The following is a 16,220-nucleotide window of genomic DNA, read 5'->3' as shown; positions in this document are numbered from 1 at the left end:
CATATATAGCCCTGGGACACTCAGCATATTCCATCCTAGGATATCCATGAGATTTACAGGGGAGGATAGGGCCTGATTTGTTCCCGGCTGTATCCACAGTGCTTACTACAGAACAAACGTCAGAGATTTAGGTAGACTTTGTGGAATAAATAGTGAATAAATGAATGGATATATTCTCAAAATTCATATATAAATATTTTGCAAAATGAATGTAATTCTAGAAGAATTCAGGGAAACTTATTGTATATTGATCAACTATGGCAGAGAAACCCAGCTTTCCCTGTCAGAATCAGGTAGGTAACTCCCAAAAGGAGAGTTAGCCTTTCTGTCTGGCTAATGTCTACCATGACCCTTGATGGCACTGGTTCCTAAAAGCTTCACACCTGTGGAAACTAGTGCATCAGTGGTTTAGCCTCAAACATCTTTTTCTGGCCTTTAGGGAAAATGTTGACTAATCTTGTTTGCACCTAAGGGATATCAAGTATTATCTGTGAGTAAGCAACTAATGAACTGTGTGACCTGGGCCCAATCCCTTGCCCTCTTTGGCATTTGCTGTTCTGGCTGCTGGCCTAGATGCCTCCTGATAGTTCTCTTGCAGAGATAGTTCTTAAGTGGATTGTAAGCACGGGCCTGGTTGTTTTTCTAGGAAATCAGTGACCCAGAGATCCTGGATCTGGTCCATAGTGCCCTTGGAAGGATGACCGTGGTCCGGCAAATCTTCCCATCTGCAAAGGACAATCAGAAATGCATGAGGAACAACCACCGTATCTCCTCCCTGCTCTGCGACCCCCAGGAAGGCTATCTCCAGATGCTGCAGGTCAGTGCTCAGCCTCTTCTCCCCACTTCCCTCCACCAAGAGCCTCACCCACACCCTTGGCTAAGGGAGACATGCGGGAGCCTCCTGTTGCCCACCCACTTCAATTACTAGAGCTCTGCCATTTGTTGAAATTGAAACTGGTCGACTGGGCAGTGTCTGTGAGCAGCACTAGCAGGCAATTATGCCTGTGGTCAGCAGACAGGGCTTATTGGCTCACAGAGTGTCTCTGGTATTTAAAAGTTACATGCATAGAGGGTAAAGAGATTTCTGTCTCTTATGTCTCTGTGATGACTGCTTGTGGAAATGTTTATCTGACGGGGCTGGGGATGGAGTCTTCTTTGGGGAGTGATCATTTTGAACCTGCTTTAGGCTGTTATTAATACAGATATGACTCTTGCAAAACAAGTTGGGACTGTCCCAGCACATCTGCTGAGTGCTGAGGCTTGGGTCGTCCAAGACGCTGCTGGATGCCAGGTTGAGCAGGGAGGGGCAGGACAGCAAAACCATGACATGGAACCCCACTGGCTTGGTTCCTTCCAAAGCCAGAAGTACCAAGTGTTTCTGGTCAACCCTGATTATGTGCAATCGGCACTAGCTAGTCTTGGGCCTTGGAATATGATGGAGAGCTATGTGCCTGCTGTAAGAGATAGTTTCTTTCTGGGTGTTTGGGAGCACCAGGGAAGCAGTGTGGAGAGTACTCACTGGCAGCCTCAGATCCATTTCTAGGTTAGAAATGTGGTGCCTCAGAGAACTTTCATGACGCTTAGTAAGTGAGAGCCACAGGACAGAAGGAATTTTCTTCCAGTTGGGTTTGTGGAAATTATCCAGAAATTTGTATGTGTGATATGCTTGCCATTCAGCATTTGAAACTAGTTCCATTGTCTTTATCTAGCCAGGGATGAGGGATGGAAATCAGCATTTCAGAACAGAGATGGCTGTATCTGCCATCTGAGTATCAGCCCCACCACATAACATCTTGTTTTCACCATGTCAGGGGCCGCCCATTTTGGGGAAGGCAATTGTTGGAATATTGAGTGAGGCATGGATATGTGTCAAATTTACCAAAGGAATGAATCTACTCTATAATCTCATATGTAGGGAGAAAAAGGAAACATGCCTCAATGGATGGTAAACATGAGAAGTATGTTCCTGGTTGATGGGGAAACACAGCAGGTATTGATTTTATCTGGAATAATCCCCATTCTGCCAGTGTCCACTGCTCCAGGGAGCCCACCAGAATGTCTGGTGTCTTTCAGTGGCCAAGAGAGTTTGCCCAAGTGCCCTGCAGCACTCATGGACTCAAAAGCCCTGGGCACCTGAGTCAGAGTGAAAGGCCCCTGGTACAAGAGTTTGCGTATTGAGATGCTGCTGGTCTATTCTGCCTTCCTTTGTGGAGTTTGGAAGAAATGGTGAAGTCCAAGCAAGTTCCTCTCACTGTGCCTTTGTAGGTATCACTTCCAGCCTCCACGTGGATGGAAATGGCCTTAGAGAGTGGGGCTCAGGGAGTGTGTGCCTATTCTCACCCAGTGCAGGGGGAGAGGGGAATCCGTTTGCTCTCTGTGGGGCCAGAGCCTGTGAGGGTCTCACTCTCTGCAGGGTCTTTCTAGCTTCTCTCTCCCTTGGAGGGCTTCCTCCCTCTCCAAATACATGGCACCCTTGCCTCATATGCCCTAAATCATTCTCCAGGTCTTAGTTAAACCACACTCAGTCTCCTTGAAGAACAAAGATGGGGCCACTTTCCATGGCACAGAAGTGTCTGCAAAGGTTGGAGCAGGGAAAGAGGAAAGTGCTTCTCGTCGAGGTTTGTGATGCTTCCTTTTGCTGTGGGTGAAGGGCGCAGGTGGGCCCTTTGGTTGCATATCAGATACTTTGGCTACAAAAAGTCTTTCCACTGGAGGAGTGAGAAAGAGAGACTGAGAGTCCAAAGGGGAATATAGCTGAGGGCCTACTTAAATGACAGGTGCACATGGAGAGGAGAAACAAAGGTGCAGCTCCCAGATGTGTAGCCAGACATCATCAAATGAGGTAAATGCAGTGTCAGACCCAGGAACCCTGGGACACTCCAACTCCCTCTGTTCCTGCTGAGACCCAGGCACTACACAAAGAGCAAAACTTAAGTGCAACACTACTGGAATCTTGTAATAATAGCAACAGCAGTAAAGGAGGAGTCAAATTGCCTGGGTTCAAATCCTGGTAACTCTAGTTGCTAGCCAATTATTTCATTATTATTATTTGTTTATCATTCTGTGCCTCAGTTCCCTCCTCTGTAAATTGGAGGTTAGAATATTACTTCCCAGAGCCATAATAAAAATTAAATGGGAGAACATACAGAAAGCATTCAGTTCAGAGCTGAGCTATTAGCAGTACAGGTTGAGTATCTCTAATTTGAAAATCCAAAATCTGAAATACTCTGAAATCTAAAACTTTTTGAGTCCCAAAATGACACTCAAAAAAAAAAATGGGGCATTTCAGATTTTGCATTTTTGTATTAGGGAACTGGAATGTAATGCAAATGAAAAAACAAAATCCCCAATCCAAAACCCTTATGGTCCGAAGCATTTTAGATGAGGGATACTTAACCTATTATCATCATTACTGAGGAGGTGGACAGGTACGTTCAGGTTTTCCATGGAAGGGCTAAACATGCCGCCTTCTTCTTTTTTTGGTGTGATTTAGTCTACCTGTCTCCAAAGCATGCTTTCTAAAGGCATCACTGCAGGTTGGAGGGCAGTTTCCATCTTTGTAGCCCCTTGTCACAAGCTTTGTGTACCACTTACTGTCCACATCTCTCCCATGGGTGCTCAGTCATAGCTTCCTTTTTTGGGAGATAAGAGGCCATGGCTTTTAGACTCATGTCGCTCTTTATACAACAGCACATGCCCCTGCTCATCGAAGACCTTGATATGGAATTACAGGGTGAATCTGTTAAGAATGCAGGTCTTAATACAAGTTAAATTGACTCTAGGTGCCTCTCTCTATATGTAAGTAAAACATCTTATTAAAGGAATCTCTATCTCCATTTGTTGCATCTGCTTCCTGTGAGGCAACGTGATAAGAGGAAAATGTGGAGTTATTTACTCATCCTGCCCAACAACTACTTAGGCAGCTTGTAGATTCATCTCATTTACAAGCCATTCCCTTCCAGTTTCCTCTTAGCTATTACCACTTCTTTCTTTCTTAATGACAGTGTAGAAGGCAAACTAATTTCTACTGGCCTCTAGCTGTGAGATTTATCGGGAAGACTCTACAATGTTTAGAACAACTAACTCAAGGAAAAAATAACCATTTATGTCATGGATTATTAACTTTGTCTTGATGAAATTAGTGAAGATCCTTTTGGAAATGGAGCTTTCCAGTCTATCTTTAGTCCCTGCCACCTCCCCATGGCTGCTCTTGGAATGATCATTCTGGTTTAGAAGTTTCTAGGAGGACCAAGAAGAACAGGGAATTTTTGCAAGAGCATCCATCCCTTGGCTCCTCTGGTGAGCTGGCCTCAGAAACTCTGTCTTTCTCTATGAGGCCTGTGGTCAGGGCTTTCTGTGCTCTAAAGCCAACCAAGAACTATTATAGCAAATCAATTTGGTTCCTATTTAGCAGAAAGAAAGTCCCTTGGAAGAAAAATACCTAAATATGTGACCTCTAGTGCTCCAAAAGCATTGCATTTGCCAGCATACAGACTGCTGTTTATTTTTCTCCACAAAGCACTGTCTTATTTGTGTGTTTCTCATTCTTGTTTTCTTGACAAGTTAGTTTAGGGCTTGTCTGAGTCAGCCTGTAATAAAAGTGATAACCAGTCCCTCAGAACCCTGAGACTTTGCTAAGACTTCACAGACATCTTTGCTTAGAGGAGAATCTGTAATGTACTTTGTCTCCGGAACTGTACTGCCCTGCGACATCAGGGCTGCAATGGAAGTAACAGGCATATTATCACATAGCCACCCCATTTATATTCAAATGTATTTCTAAGGGTTGACAGGCAAATGATGTAAACTGTGTTGTGTGGTCACTGTGGAGCCGGATCCCTGAATTAAGCTGTGGGGGCTAATGTGTATTACCATAAAATGCTGCTTCAGGTTGAAATTTCTCTTTGTGCATTTTAAAATTGTCAAATGGCTTGATGGAATCATTCCTCCTCCGCGCTGCATGCTATCTATTAGAGCATTTCAACCCCTCTCCATCTAGCATCCCTATTTTTTAGGGCTTTCTGTACTCGTCCATGGCTAAAAGGTTTTTGTCAACCTGTTGGTAGAAGCCTGTCCTCTGGAGCTTCACCGAACCTCCCCACACCAGCTACCTTGGATTTCATGTCACTTTCAATGGTTTACTTAACCCTAAAGACCCATGTGGGAACATTTAACACAGAAAGTGGGAAAGGCTTTGTCAGAGACAATTGCACAGGTGTTCTCCTTGGGCACAACTGCTGCTGTTCTGACTGCAGGTGGCCATGTGTGCATTTGGAGCCCAGGGAGCCTTGGGTGTGAACAGATAGCACTCTTCACTCTCCACACTGTCCTCTTACATTCAGCAGTGAGCAGAGCTCCCTGCATCTCCTGTGCCCTCTGTTACCACCTGTTTTCTCTTGAGGCTTGGCTCTGGTGCCCTCTCCCAGGACGGGTGGGGTGGCAGCAGTTTTGCAGAGAAACCTCACCTGGGGTGGACTTCTCAAGCTGTCACATCAGTTGTCAGCTTGTCCTCCCCGCTGGACCCTCTGTCCGCTGCTTGTCTGATTTTGCTGGCCAACCACAACCCGTCTGAGGATTTGGTCAGAGGTCGGTTCCTTCTGTTTGCCTCTGTGATGTCTCCCTGAACAGTCTACTTTGCTTGATTAATGACAGAGGGAAGAGAAAACTGGGCTCTTTAGAAGCCTGGAGGAAATGCAGCCTTTCTTAATGAAAACATTTCCCATTCTTTCAGCTTTGGTGTTGGGAGGATAATGGTCTAGTTCTGACCATGGCCTGGAATTCATCTCCCTTCACCTCCAAGGATGATTTTTACCTTGATAATGCAGATGCACAACAATTCCCTGGGCCCCAAAGCATAACAAATACTAGGCTGGAGCACCCTAATAAAACATGACTGAAGTCTCAGATTTACTACAGAGAAGGCATGTGCTGCTCCCAGGAAGGCAGACAGCCTGACCACCCAGCAGGTACACCCTCCTGTCCTCCAAGGGCCTCTCCCTTCCCCACTGATGAGGGCAGAGATCTCAGTGAGATCAACCTAGGAGCCTGCAGCATTCCTGAGGAGCTCAACACACTTCACGGAGGGCTTATACGCTCATTACCTTTGGTAGCACTGATCCTGCTTCCAGGGACTCAGTAACCAACCAGAGCACCTGGGCTTCCAATGTGCCTGCCTCCACCCTGCCCAGTGCTTGCCTAGGTGGAAAGTCAGTGCCTTCCTGATACAAGACAACAAATTCCTTTCTGTGCAAGACATCCACTATGGTCTTAATGTTTGTATTCCTCCAAAATGTCTATGTTGAAACCTAATCCCCAAGGTGATGGTATTAGGAGGTGAAACCTTTGGGAGGTGATGAGGGTGGAGCCCTCATAAATGGGATTTGTGCCCTTATAAGAGACTGAAGAGACCAGAGTTCTCCCCTTCCACTCTGCCAGGACATGATGAGAAGGCACTACCTATGAGCCAAGAAGCAGGTCCTCACCAGACACTGAATCTGTAGGCACCTTGATCTTGTACTTTCCAGGTCTCAGAAAGGTGAGAAGTAAGTTTCTGGTGCTTATAAGCCACCCAGTCTATGGTATTTTGTTATAGTGGCCTGACTGGACTAAGGCAGCTTTCAGTCTTCTAGGAGCCTCAGAGACAGTGTTACACATGGTGACAGTTGGGTGGTGCATTTGCATTGTAGCTGTTCAAGCAGGACTCAGCCTTCGAAGCCCCTCCCCTCTAGGGAATGCTCAGTGTTTCAGAACGCTGCTCCCCTGCCCCCTGTGCTCCTTGGTTTCCTCATCTTGATCTCACTGGCTTCCCTGTCCTCCCTCCGTTTCTTCCCTCTGGGTCTTGACTCCTTATTTTCTCAAGAAAATCAATTTAACAGCCTTACTGGTGGCCTTTGTTACTGCTGACACAAGGTATTTTCCTAAATAAAATATAGTTACTGATGTAATGGAAATTCTAGTGATAACTTTAAAAAATCTATTTTTCCATCCCTGGTCCTCAGTCAACTTCTTGTGACTCATCTCTAATTATCCAGCAGCCAAGAGTGTCCATCTGGGTCTCAAGAGCTGAAGGCCCCATCAAGAGTTCACGGCTGAATTCTCTCCTGCTTCCCAAACACCCATCCTACCTTTCTTGTTACCTTTCTGAGGACCCACCTCCAGCATGGGAAACTGATGTCAGAAATTTACACCTTGCAGGATCCTCCCATCTCAGGGAAGTGCATAGCGTGGGATTCTGGTGGAAGATAGCCAATTCCACATTTATTCATATAGAGCTCCCATCTCTTTCCCCAGTGGCCTCGATCTACCACCACTTGTCTTCTAAGAAGAGACATCTTCTTTGCAAATGTCTTGACATCTCTTTAACTTTGTGTTTCTAAGAACATGTTTAGAACTGTTCATTCAACTTTCAGTAATTCCACGAATACCCATTTATGCACTTCTTATGCACTCCTTCTCATGTTAGACCTTTCACAAATGTTCCCTCCTGATTCTCATAGACTCCTCAAAATTGGGAATTTTAATTTCCACGCTGTAGCATGTTCTGATAAGGGAAGCTGGCATGTGTGCAGGCCCAGAGGCCCGAGAGAGCAGGGAAGAATTCATTGTGCCTGGGGCAAGTGGTGAGAGGCAAGAAGTTGGGAAGTGACTTGGAGGGGACAATAGCGGCTCCGCCCTTGGTGATATGATATGGAGGTCATGTATCCGAGAAAGGCAACTCTGTACAGTGTGGAAAGGGAGGGTCTGAAGCTGGAGGCAGGTTAACCAGTGGTTACCATTTTCCTGGGGAAAAATAAGGGCATCTGAACTCCACCCCAACAACGGGAGGTGACCATTGAGTGAGGACATTTGGAGGCTTCCCGAGGACTGAAACCCTTGAGCTGGGCAGGGGATGGAGTGCAGAGCATGTGCCTTCCATGGATGCTGGACTGCAGCTGGCCTTTGTTCCAGCCATACCCTGCCTGCCTTCCCCATCTCCCCCACACACTTCACTAGTTTCATTGCAGAATCCACTGTGCCAAAGGCTCCCGTGGCTGAGCCAGCCTTGCTAAATAAATGTCTGGCTTTTGACTATAGTGGGCCACACTGTCTCCCTCTCAGGAATCAGAGTCAGGGTATTATAAAGCTTCCCCCCACTGCCCCCTGCTCCCTCCACACACTCTGAGCTTTCCTGTGTTGGTACCTTTTATGAAACATCCCAGGGGCAGAGAAGTAGCCTTTCCCTTAGAGGACAGCCCTACAACACCTCAGGTCATGTAGGCCTGAAAGGTGCAGCTTAGCCCTTGGGTCTGTGGCAGCTGTGGCTGTGCCACTGGGGCCTGGAGGAGGCCAGGGACATGTGCACAGGTGCTCAGGTAAGCAGATTTCAGGTGGGACTGGGAATTAATATATTCAGCACTGATTCTTGCTTGATCTCTGACCCTCAAGCTGTAGGAGTCAGACGTGACCCCTTCACGCCTTTGGAAGGCTTTAGGGACCAAGGAGCCTTGTGGGAGAGGATGAGTGGTGTTGGAGAGTACAAATTCATTTTCTCAGTAGTCCTCATGTTCTGCATCCAGACTCCTGCTGACCCCAGCTTCTAGGGACATCCTTGGAGGAGCACTCAGCTCATACATATTGAAGCCAGGAGCCTGCTTAGGTATTTTATTTGCCTCTTCTATTCCTTTCTGTCTCTGCTCCCTCTAAAAACAAAGATGCATGCAAAGATCTTAGAATAGTACTTGGCACACAGGGGTATTACCATCTGCATTCCACAGGTGGATAAATCACGGCTGCCACATTGCACCTCTCCAGGAGCCCAGATCACACTATATTTTATTGTCATCAAGATAAGTCTAAGAGTGTTTAACAGCTTGTTCAATATCACTCAGCAAGTGGATGCTAGTGGAATGTATTTCACCCATTCAATAAACATTTATTGAGTGCTTGCTGTATCCATGCACTGCTGTAGAGACCTGGGTCCAACAGGGAGCAAAGATGGTCCAAGTTGGGATGAATCCAAAGCTGTTGCTGATCCTATTAGACCACCTGCCTAAGCTGCAACCCTAGTGTGAGAGTCATACTATATGATAATCAGTGAAAGAGGAACTCGGCATAAATCTCTGGGGTGGCTAAATGAACCAGCCAGTCCTTATTCCAGCTCTCTCCTCACTTAAAACAGAGCCCACAGGCTCCCAGAAAGGCCTCAAGCCATTTTACTGGCTTCTGTCTGGCCTTGATTTCATTCCCTCTGGCATCTCTGACCTGGTTCCAGGTATTTTGCTTTGCAGCCAGGTCTCTCCTCTGCCATGCCCTTGGCCTTGGCACTTTGACCTCTCTTTTGCTTCTCAAATGTATTCTCAGCCTAGAATGCTATTTTGGTTCTGGAACTTTATGCTGCAGCGTTCCTAGGTCACCTAGAGCCCTGGGCTCCTGCTTGCATACGGATAAGGCTTAAATAGTGACAGCATCTGCTGGCTTGTCTTATCTTTGCTAATGGGCCCTGTGCCATACCTAACCTACAAGGTGAGGGAGGGAGGCAAGGACTTCTTCAAGCCAGGACTCATTCTCTGCACCTGTGGCTTGTGGCTCCAGCCTGGGATGTTGGCCCTTGGTGGTCAATGGTGAGTGAGCATCCGTGCATCTGGGGCCCTCTCTCCTTCCAGACTTCCTTCTCAGGGGGTTGGCATGACCAACCCTGACACTGGTATTCTAGTCATTTTCCCTGAGGAAAGACTTCTGTTATGTTTATCAGGTTACAGAGAGGGACCCAATCATAAACTGACTTTCTACTATCTACTTGTGGTCTTTTTATCCAAAATCCTTCTCAAATAGATTGTGAGCGTAGGGCCTTCCCCACCCTCTGCATCTCCACCAGTAACGGTCAGCTAAAGTCAGTTTGCACAAAGTAGGTCACCTCACTTAGGATGCCGAGGTTGGAGAGCAGATGGAGGAGCCACAGATTATTACTGCAGTGTTAGGTTATGCCCAAGGCAGAGAGAGACAGCATCTTACCAGGGAAGAGGCAGGAGTAAGTGGAGTAGAAGAAAACAGCTCCATGGGAGGATCAGGAAGATGTTTAGACAAGAACAAATTGCTGTTTGAACAAGGGAGGCTCTCTCCAAAGTTAAAGTTGGAGGGAAAAAAATCTCTTTTATCTGCTATCCATTTTCTATAATTCCTCTTTTTGGTAAAAATTTCTTTTTTGTGACTGGTGTGTACCTTCTGAGAAGATCCATCTATCCATCCATCACTTCATCCACCAATCCATTCATCCATCTATCACTTCATCACTTTATCCACCCATCCACCCACTCATCCATCCATCCATTCATCCACCCACACACCCACCCATCCATCCATTCATCTACCCTTCCATCTGTGCATACATTTGTCTACCATGTGCTCAGCCACGAAGCATACATTAAGCACTAGCTATGTGCTTTGGTTAGTGCTGAATTCTAGATATACTACTTAAAGAGCTCAAAGATTGCTGAAGTAAACACATTCATGAGCTGACAACATGTATAATGAAAGAGGATACATCCAGGGTGGTATGTGGGCAGAGGGAAGGCCTATCTGTGCCTGGAAAAGATCGTTGCTCAAGCCTGTTCCTGTCAACTGGGATGTATTCACTCTTCGAAGCAGACACACATGTGGGAGGACTGAGGGCTTCCTTTGGCCTTTCTGAGTCATGTCCTGCTTTTTGCTCTTTGTTCAAGACCGCTCTGCATTCATACATTTGTTGAGTGCCTTAATTCATTGTGAACAGAAGTGCTGAAGTGAAAGAGGGAGATTCCACTGGGTTCTGGTCTGAGCCGCAGCTGAGCTGGTGCTGTGGGCTCTGCACTGATGTGTGAGTGTGTGGGTGGGTGGGGGTAAGGGTCAAAGAGTCCTGGCTGGTTAAATAGCATCAGCTATGAGTGGGTGGCTGGGAGACCCATGAATGTTTTGAGAAGAGAAATCTTCACAACTTCAAGGACTCTCAGCTTCAAGTTATTCTTTTGGGAAAAGAAAAGAAAAGAAAAAAAGCAACCAAAACAACAAACCAATTCTAAGTGGCTTACATTCCTTATAATAACATCTCCATTATGGGTTTGTTTTCCAGAGGGGAGGAAGTCTTAGCAACGCCTGCAGTGGTGGGGGATCCCGAGGGCTGGGAGTGGACGGGAACAAAGAGTGAATTAGTCCTGCTCGTTGAGGAAATGCTCCTCTAGGCCTCGAGTGGCTGGGGGCACAGTTCTGTCGCGGTGTTCCCTGTGCGATGGGGGGTGAGTTCCTGGTGGGTAGTGGTACTTAGTTATCTCCCTGCTGTCAGGTAAGCACTTGTGTGCTGCAGGCCCCCGAAGGGGGTCAGTTCAGGCACTGACCTGCTCCCCCTCAGCTTGAGGCTCCTGTTTTAGCACACTCTTGACACCTCTGCAACATCTGGCCATCCTGTCACACCTACAGTGTGCAGAGGCGCTGGGCATGCAGCCCACAGTGGTCAGAGCTGGTGCAAAGGACAGTGGCAGACAGGACAGAGCTCTTCAATTGTCTGTGTACAAGGACATCTACAAGGGAGGCAGTCAGCCCTGCCTAGATGTGACATGCTGGGAATGGTCCTTGAGTGCTGGACAGGTGTGATGGTGCAGATGTCTGTGATACCTTGTACCTCCTATAGGCTCACCTCAGGCTTCAGCTGCAGTTGCTGGAGAATTCCTGCCACCTAAGTTCTCATCTAAGGTTCTGCTTTTGGATCACCTGGAATAAGAAACATGAGGAAGTAAATTGCAGGCAGAGAACAAGGCACAGAGGTGTTGTGGTGTGGGGACTTATTGGGGAGGGGTGGGTGTGAGGCTGGGGAAGAGGGGTTCTTTCTGCAGCCCAAGGAGCCTATTTGATCTTCCTAGGAGTCCTGTGAGGCTGACATGATCTTCTATTTTTATCTGGTGATTTTGTTTTTCTGAAATATTTTTAGCAGACGGCTTGCTGTTTAGGTGTTCAGGAATGGTCCCCTTGACCCACTTTGGCTGCCCGTTGTTTGTGCAACAGTTATTAGTTGGGGTGACCACAAACCTGACTGAGGGTGGAGGTTACCTCGCCCTCAACCCCTTCCCTCCTCCTTCTCTCCTTTGTGCTCCGATAACCCCGTGGAGGGCTGGGGTGGTGTGAAGACAACATCCGAGAACAGGGCTATCCTTTTTCTGCAACGAGCTCCCACTGGGCCCCTGGGAGGGTGGGTGTTATCTACCAGCTCCTCCAGATCCAGATCGGGGTCTGTAGCCACAGTCAGGAGGCCAAGCCTGGCCTGCCCACCCTGGACCCCACACATGGGTTGAGCCCCGATGCTGCAGTGTCATTCTTCACACTGTTACCCTAGATTCTCACTCATAGTCTTACCCTCCAGACCTCTGAGACGGGGATGTGTCTCCTATACTATCAAGCTCAGAACAGACAACTAAGCAGAAGGGTGGTCCTCAGATGGGCACAGTTGGAAATCCCAAATGTGTTCCCTGGGTGACAGTGACTCCACTGCACAGCAGGCACCAAATCCTCACCTCTTGTTACCAGCGTCCTCACTGTCACCTGGTCACTCGGGCCACCATTTACCTTAGACCTGTCTAGTGATCAGAGTGGTCTTTCTGAGGCCCAGGTCTGACCTCCAGCTTTCTGTACACTGACCCAGCAACGGTGTCCTTCTCCTTTTGCTCTTCCTCCTTGGCAAGGCCCCAAGTCTTTGCAAGGCTCAGTCCCCGCTTCTCTCTTGATCCTGCTCCCTCCGTATTGTACCCATTGACACAGTCATCTTGAACTGTTTTCAGGTCCTCTAACCCCAAGGATCCACCAGTGGTGACCCATAGGGCAGATCCAGTACATTGCCTGTTTAGGAAAATGATGTTTTATTGCACATGGTTGCACTCATATGTTTATATATTTCCTATGACTGCTTTCAAGTTATATCAGCAGAGTTGAACAGTAGCAAAAGAGACCACTAAGCCTAAAATCTTTACTAGCTGGTCGTTTACAAAAAACTCTGGTAGACTGGGCCATGCCTGACCCTGTTCCTTGACACCTTCATGTCTTTGTAAATGCTGTACCCTCCCTTTATCCTACTAATCTTTGACCCCATGCTTTCTGCTTATCCTTTCCTCCATCCTTCATTACCTGAGTGGGTAACTAGCCTGTGTGCACATCTCAATTAGGTACAGATCATGGTTCTCCTTGCTGATGTACAGATGCACCTCCCAATTTAGTTCCTGTGTCAGGGCAAGGTCTTATTCCATTCAGGACTCCAGAAGCTGGCTGGATTTTTGAAAGAACACCTAAAAGCCGAGGATCTTGGTGTAGATAATGAGCACCATAGCTCAGTGTTGGCATCCTGCATTCTTCCTTTCCTCTGTGGGTTTCTCCAAAGCTCTTTGGAAATACACCTGTGGAAAAGGTTTCACTGCCTCTGTCTTTGCAGATCTCCAACCTCTATCTGTATGACAGTGTTCTGATGCTGGCCAACGCCTTTCACAGGAAACTGGAGGACCGGAAGTGGCATAGCATGGCGAGCCTCAACTGCATACGGAAGTCCACTAAGCCATGGAACGGTGGGAGGTCTATGCTGGACACTATTAAAAAGGTACGTGTGAGGGGGCACCCTCAACCTGGCCAAAGAAAGGCCCCTTCTTTTACCTCCACTGTGTTCCCCTCTAGCAGCTGGCCTGAAGCTGGGCTCTGTGTGGCTGCCCCAGTAGGCCCCTCCCCATGCCTCTCTCCTTGTCACTCTTCCTGTCCTGGCATCCGCAGGCTAGGTGAGCTGTGGTCCATGGATACATACTATCATTACTGTCTTCAATTTAATATAAGAACTTCTGAGAGGTTAAGCAACTTGCCCTAGGCCACAAGTAGGTATGAAAGGGAGGCAACTGCCTATCCTATCTCTGCCAGGTACCCCTCTATGCAGACCACCACTCCCCAAGAGAGGAGTGCAACTGTGTGTGCACTTGTGATGTGTCTCACATGCTGAGGAAGGACACTGAATTAGAAAACTGGATTTGAAGTGAATTGAGCAATCTATAGAAGATTTGCTAGAGTGAATTGGCATTAAAGGCTTCAAAAGAACATATAGGGAAATCTATAGTGTTAGGAATTTAGTCACAATGAATTGCATGTGGTTTCAGTAGCAGTGAACATGTTCTAGTGTAGGTGAGAATCTACTGCAGCCCAGAGCAGAGTCGGGGCACCTTCTGGGCCAGCTGTTTCTGGGACTCTAGACTCATAGGGACTATGAGAGAGAAATCTGGATGAGAACCTCACCCTGGGCTTGGAGAGAGAAAGGGGCTCAGCATGGCTCCCTCAGCCTCCTGTTGCCTCCTGCTCCTATGGAGCCCACTGAGCTAGTAGAGTGAGGCATAGGGACCGCAGCCAGTCTATGCCAGATGCTGTACTTTGTATACATTTTCTCCTCTAGTCCTTGTGGGTTCTATGATGTGGAGCTAATTAACTTCAGGCCAAAGCTGGGAGATGGGCAGTGTGCCCAAGGTGGCACAGGTGGCAAAGCCAGGATCTGAGCTTGGGTCCTGGTTGTGCCCTCCAATGCACATGGCTGCTGCCCTTCAACTTGCCATCATGTGTCTGTTGTGTCTCTTGTTGACCTTTGAATTTCCTCTAGGGTCTGGCTAAGATGAGCACCTGGAGCTGATTGCAAGGGGAGGACTAAGCTTCTGGAGGGTGGGGACAAAAGCTACCATTGTTTAATCTCATGGCTAGCATATGGTGCCTGGCATATAGCAGGGACTCTAAGCATATAGATGGCACGAATGACAGGTTCAAGCTTTAGGGATTTCTCCCATAAGCAAATGGCCTGGAAAGTACCAATCCTATTCTGAGGACCTGGGACTGCCAGCCCGTCTTGTCCTCATTATAGCCTGTCCATGGTTTCAAGACTCTGAGTGCCCCCTTCTTGGTGAGGTGCCCACTTCCTTTCTCCTCTTAGTCTCTGGGACTCCATCCTCTACCTTAACCATATTTTCATCACCCTCCAATGGTTTTTTCCCCCTCTTCTGCAGGGCCACATCACTGGCCTCACTGGGGTGATGGAGTTTCGGGAGGACAGTTCGAATCCCTATGTCCAATTTGAAATCCTTGGCACTACCTATAGTGAGACTTTTGGCAAAGACATGCGCAAGGTAAGCCTCAGGCTCCCTATCTCTCAATCTTACTGCTGTGGTGCCACTGAAGTGTAGCAACAGCTACAGGGTCCCTGGGCTCCCAGCAACTGTCAACTGGCACAGATATCCTCCCTCCTAGTGTCTCTCTGCTGATGCTACCATTGGCTGGGGTTTATAGGGCATGCTAGGGAGTAAGTGCAGAGAGGTTTCCAAATAGGAATTGTCACTAATGGAGTTTCTTTGAGTAGAGCAGGGCACCTGGTAATAACTGGGTCCTACTGCTTGGATCAGGGGCCTGCTTGGAGGCTATAGGGGACATTGTGTTTCCTTAGAGCAGTGAAATCAGCCCAACCACAGGGACAAGTGTGAATTGTGGTTGAGGCAGGAGACAGGTTACAGCCTGAGTGTCCTCCAGATCCAAGAGTGAGACAAGGCCACAATCAGAAAACTGAGCCTCAAGGAGGGTGGGAATTAGAAAATGCCAGAGCCCATTGGAAAGAGAAATGAGAGACAGATGAGTCGAACAACTCAGAATGAGGTTTGGCTTTTTTATTTGGTGCTGGTTCTGGTGCTGGTGCAGGCCTGAGTCTTTCCAGTAATACTTTCCCTCCTCTTCCACCTTTTATGGAGGATAGAGAACAGTTTTTCAGGATTGTGGATAGTGGGGAGGTGGCCTTTTATCCAGGGTGGGGATCCTCAAAGTTAAGGGGACCCATGACACCAAGAGTCTAGAACAAAGAGACCAATATGGAAAGCAAGGGCTGGAACAATTATCCAAGTGAAGGACCTCAGATGTGGTCACTGTGAGCTGATGTGGAATTGATGGTGGGTATCCTGGTGTGGTCAGTGGCTGGCTGTCCTAGGCCTAGCCAACTCCACAGGCTTGGAGGACGTCCAGAAATGGCCTGTACAGGAGAGGCCAGAGATGAGATGACTCATGGTTTAGATGAGCCACAGGGGCTTGGTCTTCTCAGGAAATAATGAGAGCATTAACTGATTGGCATGTACTCAGGCATAGCCTCATGTAATCACAGACATGCTCACACACACACACACCACACACACACACACACACTTCATACACTTCAGAGGAAGATGTCTTTA

General features: G+C 47.6%; 1 protein-coding gene across 3 annotated transcripts in view; it reads left to right on the top strand.

Annotated features, from left to right (window-relative positions):
* Nucleotides 1–16,220, top strand: part of GRID1 (glutamate ionotropic receptor delta type subunit 1) — a 771,066-nt gene that overhangs the window by 502,510 nt on the left and 252,336 nt on the right. For all 3 annotated transcript variants that reach the window (XM_032266950.1, XM_032266952.1, XM_032266951.1), the window contains 3 exons: nucleotides 647–817; nucleotides 13,424–13,585; nucleotides 15,015–15,134. In XM_032266950.1, coding sequence (XP_032122841.1) covers nucleotides 647–817; nucleotides 13,424–13,585; nucleotides 15,015–15,134 — 453 coding nt within the window. The remainder of the gene's footprint in view (nucleotides 1–646; nucleotides 818–13,423; nucleotides 13,586–15,014; nucleotides 15,135–16,220) is intronic.

The sequence above is a fragment of the Sapajus apella genome, unplaced genomic scaffold (genome assembly GCF_009761245.1).
Source record: "Sapajus apella isolate SASKATOON/1434 unplaced genomic scaffold, GSC_monkey_1.0 scaffold163, whole genome shotgun sequence".
NCBI classification, from domain to species: Eukaryota; Metazoa; Chordata; class Mammalia; order Primates; family Cebidae; genus Sapajus; species Sapajus apella.
This window is presented reverse-complemented; position numbering and strand designations above follow the sequence as displayed.